This window comes from Syngnathus acus, chromosome 4 (genome assembly GCF_901709675.1).
Source record: "Syngnathus acus chromosome 4, fSynAcu1.2, whole genome shotgun sequence".
In the NCBI taxonomy this organism is placed as follows: Eukaryota; Metazoa; Chordata; class Actinopteri; order Syngnathiformes; family Syngnathidae; genus Syngnathus; species Syngnathus acus.
The window spans coordinates 824,191-850,269 of NC_051090.1; the positions used below are offsets into that span (position 1 = coordinate 824,191).

A 26,079-nucleotide genomic window follows, 5' to 3' on the forward strand; every position below is an offset into this window, starting at 1 on the left:
AGTGCCATTTTAAGAGGGATGGAGCTCTTCTGTCTGGAATAATTGCTGGCTAAAGACACTCTTTTATTGCTGTCTAGTTTGGTAATGCTGCCAAATAACACTTTATTGCTCTTTAATTAAATATTGATGGGGGTGTCATTACATCTTCATTCATAATTAAAGTGCTACTAACGACTGCATATTAATGCATATTAATGTAATTAAACGTCAATACAGCGCGTGTGTGTGTGTGTGCGTGTGTGTGTGTGTGTGTGTGTGTGTGTTTGCACAATTCTTGTCAACCACACGGTTGTGCACATTGATTTTGTATTTTTATACAACTCATTTACATTCCAGTCCATTTTAACATTCATATGCTGACAATGGGATTTGTGTATTATGTGTGAAAGAAGATAGCGGCCGTATTTTCCATCGCCATTTCATGCATCACCTCGCCATTACGCTGCCTCATTATTCAGTATAAACTGCAAAGAGATGGAGGACTGAATCAAATTTTGCGACGTCACAACGTAGGTAGTAATAATGCAGGACAAGAAGGCAGCTTTTGTTTTGAATTAGGCAAACAGGATGTTTGTGGCCTGTAGGCAGAAGCTGCAGAAGAAGCCATCTTTAAATCTCCCTGGAGAGATGTAACCCCTGACCCTGCTTCAGTGGAGGTCAAACAAAACTTAGCCCTCGATGAATAAACTAGTGCCCCTCCTAGGTCGGCGCATTATTTGTACTTTCTGCTTAGCTAAGTAAAGGTTGGCTGGATAGATCTCATTTAGTGATATTATTGGTGATGCACGTTCAAAGCATATTCTACTTATAGAAAATGTAATCCAGAGTATAGGTTGTAGTATATTTTTGTAGGTAAACAAGACAAATAGGAGAAAAAAACATTCCACAGTATCTTCACGTAAACTGCAGCAGCAAAGCAAAAGCAAATATTTGCTACCGCCACTGACTGACAAATCACCAGGGCACTTATGCACCGTATGCAAGTCAATGGGGATGTTGAAAGCGTAAACAAATTGTTGTGATTATAACAAGCTGTCATGCTGCAGCGGCATTCCATTGCCGTTCACGTAGGCAGAGTGGCATCATTGTCAGACTTTCCACAAGCATGCCCCCCCCCCCTTGTCTCTGCACACCTTTCACTTACAATGCCAATGTGTCAACTGTTTGCTGGAGTGGGAGCAAAGCCGCTACGCTCTTTGACCTTCCGAGATGGCAATTGTGTTCAAGCCACACAGTCGTCATTGTCTGTCTGTCTGTCTGTCTGTCGGTCGGTCGGTCGGTCGGATCAATCAGAAAACACCTGAGGCTCTTTTTCTGAACTTTGTTCACACGGCTCGACGGTGGAGGGGAAGACAGAAAGGCTTCAAAAAGAGACCATTGTTTTTCTTCACAAACTAACATAGAGCCACAACTGCAATTTATTTGGAATTGAAAACGCAAATGCCTGTTGTACAATTGGATGTTGGTTTTTGGTTGGTGGAAAATTGCAATCAATCAGGTTTGCAGCAGTGGCCATCTCATTTGGCTTTCTCTGGCCCTTCTATCTTCGGGTCTCTAAGCGCGAATTTCATTCCGAACCTATTCAATTATTCAGTTTGATTCATATACTTTGTGGGCTACTCAATGCATGTGACAAGCCGACAGTCTCGCTAACGTCAACCCAATGAGCAAATACTAATCCAATTGAATAACACACTGAAGCAGCTCATCCCATGTGGTTGTGTTTAACACACATTCCAAATTCAATAGAGCTGGTATTTTCCCAAGAAATAAGCCGCTTCAAAGTCAAATCAACTTTGCTACCGCTTGTCACGCATGACAGGCTCGATACCGAGTGTAGTTCAGCCGAGGCCCAATCTGAGATCAAATACGAAATAAAGTCAAGAAATGTAGAAAAAGAAGAGGATTCTTTTTTGAATGACACAAGGCTGGTAGAAACAAGCCATTTCTTTCTTATAATTACAGCCAAAACAAAGAGAGATTTGGAAATTGATTGACTCGACAATCTCAGCCGTGAAAATATATTTTCTACAATGGTAATTGCATAAACAGTCTGGGGGAATTGGCACTCCTTTTATACTGCATCATTTTAGTGCAGTCCACAAGAGAAATACAATCATTTCCCCCCGTGCAACCCGAGATGACCACATTTTATTGGCTTTGAGTGATTCCATTTTTATGCCTCATAAGAGTCGCATGAAAAATTCGGATTAATTGTGAAGTTGTGGGTTCACTAAGTCATATAGACTGACCTTCCTAAATGATATTATTCACTTGCTCCGGCTCATGTTGATAGTTATAGTAAAAAAATCAAAAGCTGGCTGCACAGGGCAAAGTCTGCTATCAATATTCCTTCAAACATTTTCCAACTTGGAATCTGCATTTATATTCTCCCAGCAGTAACATTTAATGCTCTATTATAGTGTGACACATTTATCACACAATAGGTCACAGCAGAAATGAAAATCCAGCAATTATACGTACCTTCCTGACTACATTAAGATCCGTCTCCTAAACCCAAATGACATATTGTTCGGAACACAAAATGTCCATTGGTTGGTCGGCGCTAGCAAAAACAACACAGTTGTCCACGTCGCGTACAGCAAAGCAGGCGAGGACATCCAGAAATATAAACGTAGCCACGGAGACATCAGGAAGCGTCTGCTGATGCTGCTTTTTCAACAAAAAAAAATCAGTATAATGAATCACCGAGGCGCAAATGAACTTTACGTTCATTTGTAATTTGGGCTTCTTGCCAGGGAGCTTTGACAGTGTAACAAAACATTTCACTATGAATGAGAGTTGCTAAATATGTTGTGACAGCGAGCCGTGTGTTGTGTTTCTTACAAAACACAACACAACACAGACACAAACAACACAGGACCCCAACCATGACAGGCAGGCAGGCATTTTCTTTTCACCAGCTCCTTGACAGCAGATCATTTTCACATTTCAACCAATAACAATACAAAGCAATAAAATGTGGAAGTTTGGGGCTGGGAGTATGGATTAGGTGTCATTTTTTTGGACTACAACAGAACTGGTGACTCTCCCCTGAATTCTCCTCCTCCCAGACTGAAAGTGTCCATGGAACCTGCTGGTCACAGGCCCAGTGTGGCTTCAAATTGCAAAAGACATGTCATCATCTTGTTTTGGTGTTCCATGCCTTTATGATAATTGGATAAGTGAACCGGATGTGTCACGGCTGCTCCAGTCTACGCCCATTGGAGGGCAAAAGTCTCCTTTTGATTGGCAGCAAGGATACTCCCAAATCTATTTGAGCATTCAAGAGGAAAGACACATTTTGGAGTGAGTCCTGTGGGCTGCTCATATGCCTTTAAATGTAGAATGAATGAATGGACTGTAATGTTTGTCTTGGACATAATGAATGACTTTGACATAAAGTCGATTCTAAATATTTGATATTATGATGTATTTCCAACCATGTATGAAGTGATTTCAATGATTCCCGCTGTGCACTTTTGCGTGCGTGCTTACTCGGCAGTTGCAATAACACTGCTAATTTAAGCAAACTTGGTGCAACACTGAATGCCTGAGCCGCCGTGTGAAGGCGTATGGTAAAAGATACTCTCGAAAAAGTGACAAAGACGGACTTTTCTCTGGGCCTACAAAGGATTCCAAATTTCGCCATCCTGCCCAGCTGGCTAGAAGAGACTACACAGTCCCTTTTGTCCCAGTGAGTCAATCTGTGTGGGTGTGAATGCATTAGCCGGGCCTTCAACAACAGCATTATGCCCCTGGACTCCCCCGCTTTGCTTTGAAAGCAATAGGTTCCCGCGGTCACGTTTACATCACTTCCGGCCCGTGGTGAATGCTCACTATTGATATACTGAATAATTAGACTGGGACCTGCGAATCGGGAAACACATCATCCTCTGAGGGCGACGTGACGTGACAAACATGTTTTTGGGCAACTGGTGACAAAGGGCATGTTTTGAAGTCAGGGTTATCAGTGTGATGCCGCTGCGTGGGCCCTGGCCATCTCCGCTCTTTGCTTTTCATTTGGCCACCATTAGATTTATGTGCATCTGCCTCTTTATGAGTGTGCCTTTGCTGTTAATTGGGGTGTACACATGAGTCACTGACGAGTACACTGCCGCATGTGTTACGGGAAAAGGGGTCGCGCACGGCTCGGTGAAGTCATGCTTTCCACCAGTAAGCGGACCGCGTGCCATCATCACGCGCGTACAGCATCTGTGCGTCGATTGATTCCGAAGAGTCGTGATGAGCTGTCCGTTTGACCGCCGTGACTCACAATGACACGAGCGTATTTTCAAGCGTCCAGATACATGTTAGGTGATTAACATTTCTTTTTGGCTTTATCACAAACCTTATCTTCTGATTCTGTTTCTGTCTGTTTCAATGAATCCTCCATTGTTTAATAAGGTGGCTTATATTTGAAGCAAAAAAAAAAAAAACCTCCACCGAGGCAAAACAATCCCAATGAGGCTTGGCAATAAAGAATGCTTTTAAAATATAAATACTACATGTACTGCTATCTGATTTGATCATCCTTTACAAATTGAGTGCATTACATTTATTATGATGGACTTTGCTGAAACACAGCTTGGCTCATTAACGGTGACGTTTGGACGGGGCAAATGAAGCTCAACAACTGATGTCAGAGCCTTACAAATTAAACAACAAATGGGGGAGCGCCATGGTGTATTAGGCACCCCCTGATGAACACACGCCAGCAGGACAACATTGTCTGGCTCTTCTCTCCTCTCCTCCCCTAAACATGGCTGTGAGAATGAAGGTGACTCGTGACGCCGTGTCAGTCACAAAGCAAAATCCAACTATCGCCATTGATTGTTAATTGAGTCCTTTGACGAGCAAATAAACAGCAGCGATTCAGTGGATCAATATGACTGATGTGTCATTAGGCTGTGGGTGGACAATCTTTCAGTAGGGTGTCAAAACACACAGTGTGTAATGAATGTGTGCAGCAGTGGCTGGCATATATTTTCAATGGCGCAATCAACTTTCACGATTATATCGGCTCAATTATTTCAAACAAATATTCAAAAAGAAAGATCATTGAAGTATATACACGGGTATGTTAAGAAAGTTAAATACTGTACAAATATAACATTTGTCATGTCAAATGTAAGTCATGACTATATTGCAAAATTAAATGAAGCTTGATAAATACATTTTGAACAGACATTCAGACCAGGAGTAAGAAGTAATGTCTTCATTATAGTGTTTTATAAATCTTCTTTTTGAGCTGTGAAGGGTACGGAAATATAAAATAAATGTGTCATTGTAAAGTGAATGAACAGCTTCGTAAATGAAACAAATACATAAAAAACACCAGATACACAGATGCAATGATATAAGTGCCTTTTTTGTTGTTGTTGCTGCACAGCCCAACAAATATGGCAAGTGCTGCTGCAGGCCAGATATAGGTGTACAATTCCTTATTTGGCTTTGCCAAAACATTGTATCATGCCAGTGAGAAATTGTGTTGGGAAGGAATAAATGCATCACCTCCGTTTGGGAGGGATGCTTCATCATAAGCCATCATTTGATATACCTGTTTGTGAGTGTGTGTGTGTGCCTGCACGTGTGGAGGATGAGAGCGGAGAGGTGAGATGGAATATCTAAAAGGGGTTAAGTGCCAGGGTTAGCCATCCAAGGCGTATTCAATGAAAGCGCTCATTTTGATGGACACCAGCACCGAGATCCCTGATGTCCCAAAATATTAGGTTTCTCTTCTAATAATGTTGGAAATATTGCCTACTGTCACGATTAATCTGCCCCGCTGCCGGGCCTGATTGCAGGTGACGCGGTCACAGCACAGTGCCCGTGTTAGTTTCCACACACCGCCAGCTTCGCTCCTCGCCAAGCTGCAGCTCCGAGCCGGCTTGATAGCAGCCGTCGCCGCCTCCTCTAATGGGATGTGACAGCGGAGAAGGAAACCTTTATTTTAATTCAAACAACAAAAGCCAAACGGCCAAACTTATCTGCTCCTGCAACGTGGTGAATCTTGTCTTTCTACCAATGCCATCTTTAACCATTTGATCTACATATGTTGTTGAGGAAATGAGCTCAAGCCTGGCGCTTGTCCAGAAGGCTGCTGCGGCCAAAGAAGTGGAGGTATTTGCAGATGTGGAGGAAGGCACCAAAAATATTTGTCGAATCAAAGGCTTGAATGATTGCACAGTCGGGTCAGTTTCACATGCCACTTAGGTCCCATTGTGCCGCTAATGAACAAGACGGCCTTTATGCGCTCCCCTTGAAAAACAACGTCGGGCCTCCTCATAATCCAATCTGAGGATCCCGACAGGCCAGCAGGCCCTGCCGCTCGGAATTCTTTGCATTGGCCATGGTCACGACGTGTCATTTGGCCCCAACAATAGCAACATTGATTTTAGTGCCATGAGAATTTTGCTTGAGCTGTAAAAACGGGCTCCGGTGGGGGTGCTCGCACCAATCTTCCCAGGAGCTCGGTCGGATGTGCACTCGCAGGGGGGGAAGGAAGGTGACTCACTCGCAGGCTCGGGGGGTTCTAACCCACTCTTAGGACCTCTGGCCTAATTCAATCAACCCGAGCATCATTAGTCCGCTATTATCGGACATTATCTCCCAGGCTGAGTTACTTGGTGGCAATGTTGGAAGGGGGGAAAAAAAAGCAACGCACACACTTCCTGTCCTCCCTTTGCTTCCAACTTCAGACTGGCTCTCTGTCCTACCACAATCGGTCCTTGTTTACGTGCAGCCTTTTCTGAAGGAATGCCATCCAGCGGTTAGGAGAACTGACGCTGTATTGATGTCCGGTTGCTACGGACTGGGCGCTCAGGCCTCGGTCGGCGTGAAGCTCTGTCCTTCCTGTTTGGCTGCACGGTAACACTCCGAGTTGATACAAACGACTCCGCTTTTCTACCGGCCCGTTTGGTTGCTGCTTCAGTGACACGAGGTCAAAACGGTTCCTTTCATGCGGTCATCTTTTGAAGTGTCGGTCTACAGATGACTGTGACACTTAAGCACCGGGGTTCTCCATGCAGGGGGCGGGAATGTGTGGGTGAACAATAGGACCCCCTTAGAAAAGCCTCCAAATCTGGGTGGGTAACTTCAAAGGAGTCCGGCGTCAAAGCCCGTGTTGTGGCCGAGCAGGACTCTTTCCTTGGATGTCAATGTTTTATTAGAGGGAACACCTCCTCGGGCTTCGCCTGTCACTGTCAGAGGTGGGATGAACAAGGAGACGCTGCGTGCCCCTGAGAGCGACATCAAATGTAATGGGCTTTGCATGCAAGCACACAGCCAACAAAAAGTTATCCATCGCACAGCTTGACTCATAAACTGTCAATCTGGCCTTGATGTGCATCATTTACAAGAGGAAAAAGAACCCGTTCAGTTATTCTACATGCAATGTGCTCATAATGGGCTTGCTTTGTCATATACTAGGTAGCATCAAAGTAACGTGACAAAAGCTATGCATTCATTCATCAGCATTAAGTCTTGCCTCCCTGGATTAGATGGATGTGGGAGCCGAGCCTGTTGAGGTCCAGATGCTGCGTACAGTCCGGACAAAAAGGAAAATGGCGCTTTCTTCCAGTGTGTGTGTGACAGAACGGTGGAGCATCATTAGCGCCTCATTTAATTCTTTCTCTGGCAAATATTGTACGCTAAAACGCTCTGGATACATCTTTCATCTGCTGCCCCAACCGTCCGTCCACGGGAATTTTCACTGAAGCCTTCCCAACTTTTCAGCACACCTTCTTTGACCTCTATTAAGCATTCCAGACTTCCCGTCAAAAAGAGATTTCATTTGTTGACGATTGCCACCCATCTCTTTTAAACGGCTTTTAATTGATAACGGCAAGGGAGAGTGTTGAACTTTAAATCGACGTTCTAATGATGTCCTTAAGAAGCAGGGGCTTTTTGGGAAATGTTATGGCATTTGGAATGGGATTAATGGCTGAGTGAGGCGCTGGCCACCCCGCAGCTAAATGACATTAAGGAGAGAGATGAGTGAGGCTGCTGAAGGGAGCAAAGCCACTCGTCACAGGGCACCCATTGCCTTGGGCACACACCGTGGGCTAACATGGAGGAGCATTATACGAGCCGTCCTTCCTCCACTCCATCCCACAGAGAAAAGCCGATACGCTTTTACCTCCTCTGATGCAGTAGTCCACAAAGTGAGCAACATATTGCTTACAATTGGCGTCCCCAGGCTCTTTCATGTATTCTTGATATTGAGCCCAAAGTATCTCAGGAATCCTAACATTCTGGCAAGTTGGTTGTCTGGCTCCTTCATCAATCGATTCGGAGACATATTTTCTTGTCTCACTAGTGCAAGAGAAAATATTTTCTGCAGAAAAATTTAGGATGGTCAGATTTTTGACTGTTATTTAATGTGCACTTATTTATTTATGTATTTATTTATTTATATTGTTTTGGGCAGAATTGATAATGAGCATAATATTATATACTACCCAACTAGTCAGACTTAACTTAATATAGACCTCCTCAATAATAGACGTGACTAATTCAGCCCGGCTGGGGTCGTGGTGGTCTTGCTGGGTGTTCCAGACAGAGATCTGTGTCCCCCGTGGTCTTCATCTGCAGGCCCAGGTCTGCTGAAGCTGGAGGCCAAACTGGCAGCTCTGCTGGATCAGACCAAGCAGGGGCTTGAGCGAGCGGCAGCCTCAGGGTTAAAATGATGATTGAATTCAAGTCGATGCCAAAGGTCCCCGTGGAATACAAATAGCATCCCTAACATCAAAATGATTCTTTTGCATGGCAACATTTTGGACTGTCGCGGTATAGTTGGGAGCTTCTTGCCGCTAACCGCTGTGTGGAGTTAGCAGATTCTCGTATTGGTTTTGTCAGGGTACTCTGGCTTCAAAAAACATGTACGTATGCTTGATTAATTGAGTATCAATTGTCCATATTGTATGATGTGCCGTCTATCCATGGAAAGAGATGGACCTCACTTTGATTGGCCTGAGGCTTGCCGATGAGACCTGTGGAGAGTTGAGATGAGGCTGTCACATTTCCCATAGATCACTCATTATCACTAATCCAGTCAGCGCTGGGATCAGCACCAGGCCCATCCATCCATCCATCCATCCATCCATCTAGAACCGTCATTAAAGAGCTAAATGAGAGCTGCCTCTGCTAATGAGGTAATGAGAATTTCTGTGTGTGTGCGCGTGTGTGTGTTGGGGGGGGGGGGGAGTGATAGATACAGACAGTGAGAAGAGTCATATATAGAAAAGGGATGGATAAAGCACACCACACACACACATACACACACTAGTTAGACAGATGGGCCCGAATCATTTTGGCATCTGGTTGAATAAAGAGCCAATCTCACTCGCACTCCTCACTCACCCAGTTGTGTATACAGCTCCCCTTCATCTCACATCAACAAAAGTTTCACTTGTTTGCATTCTCTTGCCGATTTGATGTAGCCTCTTGCATGAGGGCAACCGTTCGCTAATTACCAACACGGTAAACATTATTGGCCTCGGTAGTACTCTTGCCCAAAACAAAGCGCTGCTGCGGCTGAAAATGTTTTGCTGTGTGACAACACTCGATTAGAATATTTATCTTGAGCCAAGATGTACAAAAAGAGTCTCGCAGAATGCAAATGGACGCAAACATCAACATTCAGCTGCGTGGTGCATGGAGTGGAAATTGAAATCAACTCTTGTTTCTTCTTACCAGACCATCTCATTGAAAAGATTTTGATTTGACAAAACAATCATACACATGATCTATGTGAGTTCATCTTATTTACAATGCCAAGAAATATTTTCAAGTATGCTGTATTGCACTTTTCCCCCCACTACAATTAAAATATAAATATTGAATATTGGTCCAATATAGTATAATTCATCAAATAAATATTGTCGTGTAGGATGTTTTTGGTCCAAATGTATTCTGTTTTTAATATTCACTGTCATCAGTTGAGCGATGCCAGATAAGATCTGAGTGCACAAACGTCAATAAGAATCTTCCTTCCTTTAGCTGCCATGTTGTACATCTAAAGCAATCTAAAAGCAAGGATGGGGTCACTGGAGTGTCTCATCACCATGCTAAGCGTATACAAATTGTTTTGCTGTGACTTGCGGTGGGAGGTAGCACGCCATGGGATGAGCAGGCCGTGCGTGTTGATCTCCGGATGACACGCCGCCCTGCCGGCGTTACACGTGGCCCTCCATTAACAAACAAATGAAGGGCTCACCCTAGAGGTCAGAGGAGCTCAGCTGGTCCATTTGCCGCAACCGTCTCTCCGCTCACGGGGATCCAAAATGGCCACCCGTCCTGTCGGCCCGGGCCGTCAGACGACTGCTAACCTTGTCTTTGGTGACGGGCAGGAGGGTGAAAGAAAGGGAGGTGGGTTGGGGACACAAAATGGGGCTCCTCCCGCCCTCCCTCCCTCCCTCCCTCCCTCCCCTTGGCTGATTAGTGTGAGTGACAAAGTGGAGCAGAGAGTCAACTCAGGCCTTCATAATAAATCTATCTGGGACTAATAGAATGCCATCAATCCCGACTCCTCAGCCTCCCTTCCGTCTCGCCTGCCCCCCATCCATGAGGGGGGTCACCATGTCAGGATGCGTGTCGGGATTGTGAGGCGGGGGGGGAATCCAATCCTCTGGGATTATACAACTGTTGTTATTCAATTACACTGCCTTTTCTTCTCAGTTAAAAGAGCGTGATATCATTATCACTTAATGAATATATATAATTGGATCTTGGCTGCAGCTTCCCCGAGGTCACCATTCATCCGCTTCCTAAAATTCCCCACAGTGGTATTGATATTGCTCTCACTAAATCTTTTGCTCCATGTCACAAAAACTACAGTACTGATTTTTCTTATGGCAATGTAAGGAGTTAAATAAACTTGCAACTTGTTTCTGTGTGTCCATGATGACTGCACTTGAAGATTTTTCTCCTCTGAAAATGGGATTTATTTAATAGCCGTATCCCTTCATTGATTGTTCCTATTTGAATGGCAATAAGAGCTTTCTCCCAAAGGACATGGACCTTGATAGGTGCACTCTTGACAGTCATGGCCATCAATACGCTCTCAATCTGCCAGGAAACAATGAGAGAAGATCAAGATGGTGATGAGCAACACTAAAAACATTGATTTAGCGTTTGTCCACTTCATTTGAAGTGAGATAAGGCGGTGACAGTGGAGGAAGGGAGGGAGGGAGGGAGGGAGGGAAGGAGGGAGGGGATGATAGCAGACAAAATGTGTTTAGCACCCTCCCATTCAGATGTCGCCCTCTTGTTGGAAAGCAAAAGCAAGCGTCCCTCCCCTCCACATTGTTGAGGGTAAATGCGGCATGGCGGGGGTCGAGTGCTTGTATTTCAGCAAAAAAAGGAGGCCTCCGTCCGTGTACGTGCTCATTAATCCTGCTTAAGAAGGACAGCGCTGGCAGAGCGGCGGCACCCCGGTCCAGCTGCTCCAACCCCCCAAAGAGCCCAGCCAGCCCGCCAGCCAGCCAGCCAGCCCGCCAGCCAGGGAGCGAGCGAGCAAGCACCCCACCTCCTCGGCCTTCCGCATCTGATGGCTTTCTCGGCATTCTCTCATAAGCCCCCATTTCCCATCCCAAAAAGCCAGAACCCCATTCACTCAGCCGCTCGTGCCATACATCACTCCAAATTAAATTTGCATTAGAGCCTCCTCCATCAAGGCCGAGAGGGGAAGAGATGGAGGGGCCGAGCGACATCATTACCCGGCAGCGGAGGAGCGTGCGCGCCCGCGCGCCCGCGCGTGGGTGCGTGCGTGAGTGAGCGAGCGAGCCCCATCTATTAAAACCTTTTATACACATGTCTGGGGATTTGACCAAAGTTCATGCATACCTAAGTGCAAGTTTGTGTTAAAAATTAAAAGCTCTTTTAGCAGGACAAAGGAGTTTCTGAACTGTTGACTTTGAGCAGGCCTTTATTACCCCAACCATGGATGTCTGGCATGGCGCTTTTTTTTTTTTTCTTCTTCTTCCACCTGCTACTGCAGCAATAGTGTGTGGATACGAATGAGTGTGCTCAGATTTCGTTCGAGAGGCTCAAGCATCTCTGGGCATTGTATGGAATGGCATTTGTGCTTGGTTTCAAAATAATAATGCTGCAAGGAGGAATCAACTTTTTCTAGGTTTGGCTACTTCAACCCTAGATTGGGGAGAATATTATATTCTTTTGTGTTTGTTTTTTTTTTTTAAATCAATGTTTTCTTGCATTTGGTGATCAGTCCAGGTTATGGCGTGTCTCTCATCTAAACTCGGGTGCAATAAGCTCCAGGTAGCTGTGACCGAAAAGAGAACAAAGCAATGGTGATGGTTCTATGATCATTAAAGCTGCACAAATTGATCCTTTGGCCGAGTGTTAAAAGACCATCTGGTGGTTTTTGTTGTGTGGTAATTGTGTGACATGTTCTGACTATTAGAGTTGTTTATTTGATTGTCCAGCACAAAGCTGCCTGGTATGACACCATAACAGGTGCGTGTCGGATTGTTTGGAACTGCAGCGTGATGTTGACGCACGCCTTTGCCTTTGCCTTTGCCTTTGCCTTTGCCTTTGCCGTGATGTATTAGGAGGCAGTGTTTCCTGCCCTCACCGTTGGGGATATATTTGCATTGGAGCGTCTGAAAGCAGCTGGAGTGAACCAGCTCAGGGAAAGGCACCTGAGTGCTGAGCGCTTACTCTTTAATTGCTTCATTATCGTCTGCGCTAATCCCTCTCCAATTTCGACACTCTCATTTTGCACACTCATTTGTCCCAGTCCCAGTTGGACTCGCTGCTCTCCTAGTCCGCAGTGCTATGGCAGCTATTTGCTTTCCGAGGCAACGATAACAATTAATGCAGCAGTCGGCGGCCCTTGTTTCATATAAAGCGCTTTTAGTCGACTAAACGAGGGGCTGCTGCTGACAAACAGACTCCGGAGCCAAGGCGCAGAGCTTCACAGCACCATTTGTCTCCGTAATGATGCTTTCATTACGACTGTGTATGCTAATACGCCAAACATTTGCATAGAACATTCACTCAACTTTCTTCTTTCTCTTTTGGAAAGCTGTTGGACGAAGGGGAGTAATAACAATCACTAGCACCAACAACAACCCTAAATTCCACGTATGGGGATTTTTGTGAAATCAAAACGATACCACACAGCTTTCAGATGAACTTATTTTAGATATAAATGAATAAACACATACACAGTACTTTGCCACGACAGGAGAAGGATTTTATATGGAGTCTATTGCTTGAGTTCAGCCATACACCTGACTTAGGCTAGGTACTACATGTCATTAACATGCAAATGACCTGCAGTTCTCCTGGGATCGAGGCCCCCTAAATGCCACCCAATGCTAAGGAGCGACCATTTATAGATAAGTAACACAGAAAGCTCAGCTAAGAAATGTCTCATCCCGCTATTTTGTCTCAAATCAAAGAATGTAATTGACCATTAGAAGCAGACAATTACCGATCGTAATCGGATGATGCTCATGGCAGAATGAAGGACAGAGACGGAACACATTGGAAGAGCGCTCGCCCCACTTAGAAATGGCGTGATGATGTCTCAATAATGAGTCATGAGTGTCACTTGCACGTGTTTCGGACTCTTTGATGAAAACAAAACATCATGCTGTTCACGTTGGTCATTTGTGAAAAAGCATCACAGTATTTTTCAAAGTTGATTTCGTTCATTTAAATAAGGGATTAGGTCCCATTGGAACCATTCATTTGGGTCGATCGGTTTGGGGTTTTGAACAAAATTCTGTCATATATCTTACAAATTGCAACATGTCGTTAGAATGTTTGTTTCCCTGACGTTCAGCTTTCTGCTTCTCATCCAAATGGAGACGGCATCACAGAGGTAGGCAAAAAAATGTCAACTGTGGAAACGGTACAAATAATATTTCCCTCCGACATCATCGATCTGTCAGAAAAAGGACATAAAGAAGAAAAAAATGTCACCCTGCCCACCAATCTTTCATTCTCACGGCACTCATATCTCCGGGGTGAAGCTCTTAATAGGGTCCTGCCAGCGGGTGGACAACAGAGACATTCAGTCATTAGTAACAAATGATCAGGACATGAGAGGACAACAACTCACGGTCAGTCGTGTGATACTGCTCCACTCTTGGACTTCACCATCTATCACCAAAACGGCCTCTTGGATTTGCTTGGCTAACTAATTCAGCAGCTGGGATCTCATTGGGAAGCATCAGCGAGCGGTATCCAGTCTTGAAATGCCCCCTTTGGGCTGTGCGGATCCATCCGAGATAGAATCGATGATACTCACTCACGCGAGTATCCGTGTCGCATTGAGTGGAAACAGCTCGGATCCGTCCTTTACGTTCATTTCTATGATTTCAGTTGGCTTTGAGTTTTAAGCTTTTCTATCTACCTGATGTTTATTATTGTGGCTCAACATAAAATGTCAATTAATGGACGGAACATTTGAAAGTGGAACCATTCGATTGGGTTCACTGACATCTTTCATTTTGCAATTGTACTCCGCTTTTGTTCCACCACTAACGACTCGACAATCACAACAGAGGGAAAGAGTGCCAAACAGCAGCTGACGTTATCAAGACATCTGTGCTTGTATATTTGATAAATGAGTCAAAACAAGCAAATGTTATCATTCAATGTTTTCATTTGACATTTCATGTCGTAAATTGTTTTTGCACGGCTAACAAAAAAGATTTATTTGGGATTGGAACAACACCGACACGCTTACGATAAGCTCAATGATGACGATGCAGATATGGTCGCAGACACATCAAACAACTGACATGTGGCAAGCTTCCAGCCCAATACAGAACCAACCAATTATCCACAGGACCTCTGGTTGGGTTAAATTGAATTTTTGCCTTTTATTATTCATTGTCAATTGTCTGCTGTGGATACAGGGCTCTTTTAGTTGACCCCCATCCCGAACCTCCCTCCCTCCCTCCCTCCCTCTTGACATTCCTGATGGGGAAAATCCAGAATTCTTAATGGCGCTCAAAACATGACATATCCAGGGAGAAATGTCGGATGGCTTACAATTACTGTCTGTAGGAATCTGAATGGACAAATCGAATGGCAAAGAGCACAAAGGGGGGGGGGGGGGGGGGATGACATACGCTACAAAACTTTTACTATGTACGTAACATCCTCAATATTTTCCTTTGACAGCCTTGCTTTGTCTCAAATGTGTTTCCAAAGCGAGTACACAGATGAAAACCCAGTGGGAGAATTGAATGAAATGACTTTTGCCGGGCAAATGAAATGTGGGGACTTTGCTGGACAATGGCAGGGTTTGAGCAGATCCGCCATACCCTGGAGCTGGCTGATGAAGAAGAGCAACACACAAGAGAATGGGGCTCTTTGTGAGCCTCCAAAAGTTTCAAGGCCCCTCGCAGGACGCGGCAAAACCTGACCCAGGACGACACGTCCCTCCGGGGGAAAGAAGAAGAAGACAAATTATTGCATGAATAATAACTGAGCAACTGACAATCACGTTTGCAACAATGATGCGGCCGCCGCCGCCATGGAGTGCAAACGGAATCAGCAGCAGATTCTTTGATTTGATTGTAGCAAATCAAGCTCCTTTGTAAACATTTCATCATGTTCAAAGGAGGCGTAAGATTTTTCTAAACCACATTACCCCTCGTAACAGCAGTCATCTGACAGCAATAAGTCTAATTTCTAGTATAGATTGTTTTGTAGCTGAATTCCATCACGCTAATTGAATTTGTTGTTCTGAGCTACTTTCTCAAGTCGCTGCTCACATGTTCTGTTGAAACAATTTGCTTCTTGTGACATTAAAGGGCCAAAAACAAAACGGAGAAAAAATACAATTACCAGTGACACTTTGATGATTCGTTAACTTGTTTCAATTGTACGACTGACCTCATTCTTTCTTAGGCTGGTGCGGAAAAAAAATGTTTTCTTCGGATCTCGATGCTGAGAATCCCAAATGCTCGTCTCAGTCCAAACGGAGGTAGGATTAGGTTTTCCAATTTTCACAATTCATGGACTGTTTCAAGTGTTTTCACAGTCAACAGTGGTTTCTAAAGGCACCTTGCCCCAACATAGAGTGGAAGCAAGCATGTGTTAAAAGTAAATACAAGTGGTGACTCTCAGACAGTTAACTTTGACTTTACATAGCGGACAAGTTTCTTACAGGCAAATTGAAGGTGTACTACTGCTAATTTGCTTGCACCAATACAGAGAGTCGCCAGTATATATATAAAAAAAAAAAGTTTTCAAGGTTTTTCTAATCATCCATGAGCCTTCTAACACAATTAGCAAACACAATGGACCATTAGAAGACTGGAGGGATGCTTGCTGGAAATGGGCCTCGATGGCGAGATTGCATTAAAACCAGCTAGAATAGTCATTTACCGCATTAAGTATAGAGTGTATTCCGGATGACTTTAACGTTATCCTCATTGAACGAAATAGCCATTTTATTTCCAAAAGGCGGTCATTCCCAAGTGTGTTTTCTAATGTGTTTACCATTTTCTTCTCTACGTACCTGTGAGTAGAAAGCAAAGTGTGGATTGTCGTACAGTTGGGTTGCGATCATTGCCAACATCCTCTCTCCTTATTCATGGGCATTTTCCTCCTTTTTGTGGCCATCCAGTCCTTTCTTGCTGATCACGACATGTTTTTGTGCCTCCAAAATATAAATACAATGCAGCATATTGTGTATGGAGCCTCAAATCCGCCAATACAGAGTCGCAGATTTTCCGTTATAGCCCAATTTGTGGTCCTTAATCACTTTTTGTGCAGTCCAGAGACGCCTACTGCCATTCTTTCTTGAGGGGGGGGCGACGGTCTACTTCATTCGCAGTAGTTTGCAGTGAGTCAACTGAGCCACTGCTATCAAACCCTGTTTTCCCCCCATTTTCTCAAGAAATGATTCATCCACAATTAGTTATATTCTTAGCCCCTTGCAAATCGACACAATGTAATAGAGTGCATTCAAGAGCGTGTCCTTGGTTGAAACATGCAAGCGAGATGCTTTTGGGGCCTTTGATGACCACTTGGCTCCAATTGTGCGCGCACATTGTGAACATCTTCAAACATTGTGTGGTCACATATTAAAAGCGCCTCCCACAGAATTTTTCCAAAGAATGGGCTTTGCCTTATTTTGCGAGCAATCTCGGTGTGTTGCAATCGTGATCCCGACCCCCAAACTTCTTATTTAGCTTCTGGTTCTGACACGCGAGGGGGGACTCGTGATCTTTTTAATGAGTCCGTACTTCATTCCTATCTCGCCATTCAAAAGGCTGCATGAAAATGGATTGCCTGAAAGCTCCATCTTTATCATCTCCCCCACCCCAGACGATAAATGATCCAACTTTGGGCCAAGATGGCAGAGGGAAAGCTGCATCCCGGGTCCAGCACTGAATCGGGCTGCTCTTTCTCACTGACTGGAAGGGGAGGGGGAAAAAATGTACACTTGTTATCTTGTGAACCCTCCAACACGCAAGATGGGAATCTCTTGAATGTCAGCGACAGAAATGGAATTAACAAGAGATCTTTTTACTGTCACGGAGGGTCATTAGGCTGCCAATTATGGAAATGATCTCCATGGCTCTTTGGAATGTTTTTCTGCTTCCATAAGGACTTGAAAGTGTTCAATCAGCCTCTCTCATGGGAAAGTTCAGTCATAACTGCAAAGTGTACCAGCAAAATCAAATTAAGCAAAGACATTTCATTAGTATTTATGGCCCTGAGGCCTTTGTAAAAGCGTGAAGCACTGGAGTAATGAGGGAGTGTGGACAGGAGAATTATTGCTTAATGACAAAGAGCTTATACCTAGAAGACATACACGTGATCATGAATAAAAGCCATTGATCGCATCTTTAAACAGGAATCTTGGGGGAATGTGAATTATTGATGCTTGTGTGCCTGACTTTGGACTTCCAGCACAGGTGGAAGGGCAGGACACGCCATTCGGAATTCAAACTCCAAAATTGAAGCAAATCTTTCAATACATACAATCGTCATTGTCTTGTTTATAATGGTAATGTGACATGAGGTCTTGGAAACTGAAGTTAAGACTTTCTAGATTGTTTTCTCAATTTGATGACAGGTCGTCTGATACTGCAAGCACTCGCCCTGTTTTTTTTTTTTTCTCCTGGACAGAGAACTTGAGAAGTGCAGTCAATTGTACCACCTGAATGGAATCACTGCTTGTGTTGAGTCCACTTAAGCTCCCTTAATTGACCATTTAAAGGTGCAATGCTTAATTTCAACAGGCAGCATCATGATTTTGATGATGTGCACTTTCCGACTGTGATAACACAACAAGGGCTCATTTCAGAAAGCCAATAAGACAAGAAGAAAATGAGATGTTTTTGCTTTTCAACGATGGAGGATCATAAAGTCTGAATCCATAGCTTTGTCGGTTCAAAATAAAAACGTAAGGATCTTTTTTTCTTATTCAGTGGCTTCAAAAAGAGGAAAATAATCCCAATGATGAGTTGAACAGATTTCGCACAACAGAGTGGCTTGCATGCCGATGCTAATTTTGTGAGATATTAGGCAAGGGGATAGATATGAGGTGCAGGGGTCACTGTGGATGGGGTTCAGTGCACGTGAACACCATGACAATTTACAAATTGGAAAATATCGGCCATGCAGCGTCTGGGTGGGGTTGGAGTTTTTATCTCGTTATTTTTGCATTTGTTTGTATTAATAATAATAATAACAATAATAACAATAATAATAATAATAATAATAATAATAATAATAATAATAATAGGTATTTTACTGTGCACATGCTCTCATTTGACATATTATTGAAGCACCAGTTCACTGTTACTGTTTTTTTAGGCACCCTTGCAAGCAGAATGAACACGTTACTGCTCGCTTTTTATTCCCTCAATGTTAAACGGGTCTGCATGTGTTTAGACACCGCGCTTAAGGCTCATTTGCACTGTTGACTGCCGGAATCACATCCACAGCACGCTGCGTGTCAGCTTTATCTGAATGACAAAAAAGCCTACAAAGTGCAAGTACTTAACAAGTGCGCATTGCCATGTTAATCGGCTTGCATTTAGTTGAAGGTGTCATTTTCCCACCAGTGCCTGCGCGTTTAATGCAACTTTTTCGATTTTTTTCCTTCGTTCGGGCAATCAGTGAAACCGAAGCTTTTGTTTTGTTTTGTTCTGTTCAAATTTATTACATCATTCTTGGATATTATAATAAAGCCCCCGCTCCCCCACATACTTCTTAATTTGGTCTAAAAACAAAGTCCTGTTTGGTGTCTGATTTCATGTTTCCTAAATTTAAATGATTAGACTACCTATAAAAGTGCATCTTATTGCTTAGTGCATATTTTCATATCCGAATTGGAGAAGACGTCAGAGTCGTTCAAGGCCGACACTCTAAAAGCCCGATGAATGCATCTCGCCCGTTACCTGCTGACATCTGTTGGACAAAACGGGCTTAATAAATGAAAATGTGCAAAATTCACAAAACCTTTGATTGTTGATTTATTAGTATGCTGATTCATTGCAAACCATTTTAATAGGCTATGGGGAAAAATCTGGAGCGTCTCTGTGCATGCGCGCACGCATTGACCGACAGACACACGCACACACGGGGACGGTTAAAAAATAGCCTCCATCATGTTGTTTGACAGAAACTTGCAGGCTGATAGAGTGAGGGGGTGAAAATGGGATGTGGATTAAAAAAAAAAAAAGTGGCACAACGGCTGAGTGCTCATGTCATGTACCTGACGCATTCAAATAACCATGAATGGAAAACTTAATAGTTTATCATCAAAACAATGTTCGATTTATTTAATTGCGTTTTTTGTTCATCTTGACTCATTACCCGTACAATAAAATTCCATGTCTCTCAACTCAAACAAACTTGCGAATTAAATTCATTTCATTTGCGTAAAATTCCAATTTAAAACAAGACGCATGCATTTATTTTGTATTGGGAAGTACATAGAAAAAAGGGCGTTAGTCTATCAAATAAACCGTTGCAATGTTTCATTGAACATTGTTTTTTTTTTTTTTTTTGTGCAGCTGGCTTGTCTGAAGCATCATGCCTTGGCAAGTGACTCCTGATTCGTGGTGGACAGAAAATAATGACGCCATATTGTTACACTAGAACTTTAGTGAAAAATGTGTTAGAACACACAGAGGCAAGTTGATGTATTATTTATTCATTTATTTCATGTGTCATTGCACATTTTCGTACATTAAGGTACCTTTTGGAAGTGACCCTGACCTTTGAACCCTCTAAAGTGGAAGCGAGGGAGGGTTAGTGTGTGGGAGAAGAGGGGGAACTCTCCTGTCGGAAATCAACAGAGCATCGCGTTATTATGATCACAATTATTAGTTCGGTGACCTTGCAGTATATAGTTGGCAGTGATCGCATGACGTTTCCTCTCCATCACCTGTACTCCACCACCACCACCACCACCAGCAGCAGCAGCAGCAGCAGAGCCGCACACGCGTGCACGCACACGCGCACAGACACACGCGCGCACACAAACACACTGTCTTATTATACTAAAAGGTTTGGTCGCGCTAAACCGCGTGCATACGTGCTTAAATCATTTCATTAACAAACCGCGCGGCGGTGTAAGAGCGGATTTATGAGGCTTCAAAAGATCACAGGAAGGACGCCTGTGCTGCAAGTCAGACACTTTTTACACTACATTGCAACTCAGCTTTTATTATTATTATTATTATTTTATTATTATTATTTTATTATTATTATTATTGTAAAGGAGTCCGACGTGCACCTATGCAACAAAGAGGAAAACGAATTACACAATTGCTATCCCTGCAATTGACCGATTCGTAAGCAGTGCACGCAATTGATATCACCGTAAATAATCTGCAATATAGCAACCAGAAATATGACACCTGGGTGTTTTCTTGAAATGAATCCTGCTCAATAGTTGACTGCTTGCTGCTAAGTAGTTCGTATTGACGCTCTCTCGGATCACACAGGTCGGCCAAAGATTAACACCGGAGAGGTTTAATTGGAAGACACAGGTTTCTCTCCTCTGACCCCAGCGAGCCTTATTAATGACAGCGTTTTATTCATTCATTAATCCCACTTTTATCCCATGAACAGAGGTGTCATGCAGCGGCGAGGCATTGCGCCTGCCTGCCTGACTGCCTGCCTGCCTGCCTGCCTTCTTGCATGCATGCGCTGAACGTTCGGGGAAAATGAAAGGAAAAAATAAAACCAGCGAAAATATATGAAAATACAATTGCATATTCTCACGATGCATTCAATCACAATAAACCAAAATTACCGTGAAAAAGGATACTGTTAAATATTTATTTTCTTAGTAATATTTTTTTAGAAAAACAAAATGCCGTTTACCAATATTACAGGACTATAGGAAATTGTCGTGCCTTTCACTTTTACAATGTGCGCTTTTTTCTCTATCAATTGACTTGTGATGATTATTGATATTTTCATTAACCGACGAAACGGCCTTCAATGGAAGCCTGTTAAATTACATTATACACGGAGTCACGAAAAACAATTGAGTGCATTTAATGATAAATATTAGTCCTTTGAAGGTTTGCCGTCAAGCTCAAGGCCGTTTTTGCCTCCGTGTTCTCACGCAGCTCACCTTCATGTGTCTGAATGATGGTCTCTGCATTCTCCCGCTGCTGCATTTCCTTCTGTTTTCAAATGTAAATACATGCAATGATCGGAGTCGTTAACACCTCTTCAAAACTCTTCGGAAATTCGTTATTCTCTTCATTCATTGCTGCTGCTGCTGCTGCTGCTGCTCAATATTCTTCCCACCCTCGGCTAATCCTGCAGGAATAAATAGACCTGAATTTGACGTTTTGCATTTGCGGCCCGGCCGCAAAAGAAAAAAGAAAACATGGTGCAGGTGCGAATATGTGTTATATATATTACGCATGCAGCAATAATAATAATAATAATAATAATAATAATAATAATAATAATAATAATAATAGTAATTCATAATAATAGCGATGATGATGATGCAAGCACATTTCACATTTAAAAGGTGCTAATAATAAGGATCCAACCTTAACCGTAGTCGATTGCATTCTGCGGCTTTCGTCACATTTGCAAAAGTTAATCGTGTTCACGCGTTCGTGATCATTTGCGCCAGATCGTTCAATCACGCAGAGCAATTTTCTCTCTCCTCCTCATCTTCCTTCTCCTCACCCGCGTGGGCGCCGCTAAATGGCCTATGACGAGCGAATACAGAAAAGAGCGGAAAGCAGCACTGCTGATGTCCCTTTGTTGACAAATCCATGAAACAACTCCAGTTTGCATGGTTTAACAGCAGGCTGCAGGCAGGAAGAGAGAGGGGGCGTGATGGCGTCACCCGACCACGTGGCCGGCCCCTTATCATATACTGGGTGGGCTTGCATGGTGGAGGTGGAGGTTGATGTGCTGGTCCCGGTGCCGGTGGCGGTGGCGGTGGCGGTGGGGGCAATCTATCAGAGTCTCTTTTAAAAGCTCCGACCTTTAAAAGCATGTGACATCTCGACTTTGTGCGGCTCCAAACGGGACAGAAGTGAGGGACGCGCGGACGCACGGACGCACGGACGCGGCAAGGCACAATTAAGTTGCCCCGTCTCCACGCAACCTGCACATCAGACTGGAAGAAGTTTCTCTCCGTCTGCCTCTTGAAAGTCATTGGAGAGACATCCGATCTCCTGACAGGGGCCAGCACAAAGTCAACACAGATCGGTGTGTGTGCGCGGGCGCACTGCTCTGACCTTACCTTCGCACCACCGCTTGTTTTGGCTCCGAGACTTTTCTTCTTCTTTTTTTTTCTTCTCCCCCCCTTTTTGGAAAAGAAAAGAACTGTAAGTAAGCCGTGAGATGACCCTGTCTGGAGGCAGCGAAAGAGCCAACGACATGTCCGGCCAGACGGTACTCACAACCGAGGACGTGGACATCGACGTGGTGGGCGAGGGGGACGATGAGTGCATGGAGCGGGACAGCGACTGCGACAGTCCCGGCCGGGGCATCCTGCACGACCTCCGCGATGATGATGATGATGACGATGACATTGAGGTGGACAAAGAGGAGATGAGATCCGGCGGCGCGAGTCCGTGCTGCGAGAGCGTCGGAGAAGGGGAGAGCGGCGGCGGCGCCGGGAAGGGAGAGGAGCCGAGCGCCACGCCGGGAGGTGCGCTCCAGAAGCCCAAAAGTAGTTTGGTGAAACCGCCGTACTCGTACATCGCGCTCATCACCATGGCCATCCTCCAGAGCCCGCAGAAGAAACTCACCCTGAGCGGCATCTGTGAGTTCATCAGCAACCGCTTCCCCTACTACCGAGAGAAGTTCCCGGCGTGGCAAAACTCCATCCGCCACAACTTGTCGCTCAACGACTGCTTCGTCAAGATCCCCCGGGAGCCCGGCAACCCCGGCAAGGGCAACTACTGGACCTTGGACCCGGCTTCGGAGGACATGTTTGACAACGGCAGCTTCCTCAGGAGGAGGAAAAGGTTCAAGAGGGTTCAGCCGGACGTGCTCAGGGACCAGACTGCTCTGATGATGCAAAGTTTCGGGGCATACGGGCTGGCTGGCCCCTATGGGAGGCACTACGGCATCCACCCGGCCGCCTATACCCACCCCGCGGCTTTGCAATACCCCTACATCCCTCCCGTGGGGCCCATGCTGCCCCCGGGTGTCCCTTTACTCTCCTCGGCGGAGTTGAACCGCAAAGCCTTCAACGCGCAGCTCAGCCCGGGCTTGCAACTGCAGCTCAGCAGTTTGAGCACGGCGTCCATGATCAAGTCGGAACCGTCCAGCAGACCCTCGTTCAGCATAGAGAACATTATCGGGGTCTCCAGCTCGTCTTCGTCCACGGTGGCGGGCTCCGCTCAGGCATTCCTGCGGCCTCCCGTCACCGTTCAGTCCGCCCTGCTGAGCGCCCAGTCGCTTTCTCTGAGCCGGACCTCCGCCGCCGTCGCCCCGATCCTCAGCAGCATACCTTCCAGCATTCTTTCCGGACACGTTTTACCCTCAGCCACTACGGCCACGGTGTCCAAATGGCCCTCACAGTGACTCTTACCATAAATATATTTTTATAATGAGACGTGTAATAGGCAGCACTGGACAATGGCTCACTGTAGACTGTTCACACGCAGACAGAAACAAAAAAGAAAAAGGAAATATTTCTGTACAGGTAATATTTGTAAATATTTCTTTCTTTGTTTGGTTGTTTTTTTTTTTTTTTAAAGAATCATTTGACCTTTTCTGTCTTTTTGGGGTTTCGTTACAGATCTGTGATGATAAGTTTACATTTTTTTTGTACTGGATGAAGAATGTGGAAAATTTACACAAACGCTCTGAAATAGTCTGTTTATTATGAAGGAAAAAAAACAGTATGTGTAATTCTACTTAGCTATCTTGTGGTGTACATTGGCTTTATTTGTAAATAAATCAGATTAATAATTCGAATACAATTGATCTATTTTATTACTAACTTTCCATATGCACTTGTAGGAAATTAAAAAATCAGTAGGTAAAGCAACATTCTAGAGCAGAACATTTTAATTTAAAATTTGAATTTAAAAAATGCATTGAATTTGAATATGTCTAAAAAAATGTTGTTCTTTTGCATCTAAAATCCACCACAATTAAAAACAGGTGCAAAACATAATTGATCAAACTATATCAAATGCAATACAATGCAAACCTTCACAATCTGTTATTAAATTGCCTAAATTGCCACATAATACAACTAACCACAAGGACGACACTTTTACATTGGATTTCGAATTTTTAGACAGAACATTCGCTTTACTGGCTTTAGTGATTTCATTTGGACTGAGACCTTTTAATATGACATCACTGCCGGTGTCCTTTTACAAGATTCGGTGGCTCGACTTCCTCACAGATCACAGTTTCAACAGTTTCGCAGTTGTGTCTGGCTAATCACTTTTACACAAACAGCAAATGGTGAGTGTGTGCGTGGGGGGCACCGGCTCGCGCGTGTGTGCACTGCACTCTATATTTATCCGATCCCCATGGGAAAGAAAGAGAAAGGAGCCTCTCGCTGCTTCACTTCACAGTCAGACACCGAAGAAGGTGATTATGCAAAAGCCTTCTCAAATGCCCCGATGGTATTTCTAATATTAAAAACGAAATGGAAAAAAAAAACGGTACAATAATAATAATAATCGTAATAATAATAATAACAATAATAATTAATAATTGTTGGAGTATTTTAGAACCTCATTGTAAATAGGCTAATATGTTATCGATCATAGTTTAATAATTTTAGAAAAGAGATTGGGATTTTCGGGGCACAATGACACAAACGGTTTTGAAGAAACTCTTTGGCAATTTTATGAAAGGAGGAAAGGAGTATATGTTGAAAACGGAAGGTTTGTGTGAGGTTGGTTTTTTCATCGTCTATGTGCACGTTCGTTACCGGAGGTGTGAGAGAAAGAGATCCAGGTTGGTCCTCGGAGCGAATCCCGCTCCCGTGACTGTTGCATTTTCACTCATACAGTACAGTATGTGCGACGTTTACTTCGAGACGATCCACCTGTGATGAAGAAAAAACACTCCACTCACTTGAGAACTTTACATTTTGTCTTCATGACGGGAACAAATTTAAAATTTCAAATTGACGTATATTTTTGTTTTTTTAATCCTGACAATATTTTGGGCTACAATATAAAGTGCTGACACGCATGCTCATTTAAAAAGTAAACAGTAGAGTCTATATTGAGCTGTGCAGCTGCACTTGCTTGTGCACAGCAGGTGGAGAAAAGCCGAGCGTGTCGTTCCCACAGTTCTGACTGCCGACAGGCTTTGTCATTCTTTCAACAACTTGCAGAATTCATAGAAAAACATGGGAAGCAAATGCAACTCAAGGTGCAAACACACTTTGTCAAATTTCCATCGTCTCGTTTGCAGCAACTCCACAGGATCTTCATGGCAGTGCACATAACAAAATATTGGCACGGGTGTTAGATGCTCTATTTTTTCGATCCACCGACCTCATGGCTGAACTTTAAGACTTGAGGCATATCAGGGAAAAGTGTCATTATATCATATTTTGATGCGTCAATCTTTATGCGCCAGGCTTCAAATTGAACGGTG

The 26,079-nt window shown here is 44.0% G+C and overlaps 1 protein-coding gene and 1 long non-coding RNA gene across 3 annotated transcripts; one reads left to right on the plus strand and one right to left on the minus strand.

Moving 5' to 3' along the window:
* Positions 1–20,143: 20,143 nt before the first annotated feature.
* On the minus strand, positions 20,144–22,334 carry LOC119122068. Of its 2 annotated transcripts, XR_005097799.1 has the most exons (3): positions 22,032–22,334; positions 21,599–21,789; positions 20,144–20,292 (listed from the first exon to the last, which is right to left on the minus strand). It is a non-coding gene; the product is annotated as an uncharacterized LOC119122068 (long non-coding RNA). The 2 variants fall into 2 exon arrangements; XR_005097798.1 differs by having other exon boundaries at positions 20,144–21,789; positions 22,032–22,332.
* Positions 22,335–22,392: 58 nt separating this feature from the next.
* On the plus strand, positions 22,393–24,431 carry foxd3 (forkhead box D3). The gene has a single exon (XM_037250243.1). The coding sequence runs from the start codon at positions 22,840–22,842 to the stop codon at positions 24,028–24,030; it is 1,191 nt and encodes a 396-aa protein (XP_037106138.1). The 5' UTR covers positions 22,393–22,839; the 3' UTR covers positions 24,031–24,431.
* The last annotated feature ends 1,648 nt before the right edge of the window (positions 24,432–26,079 follow it).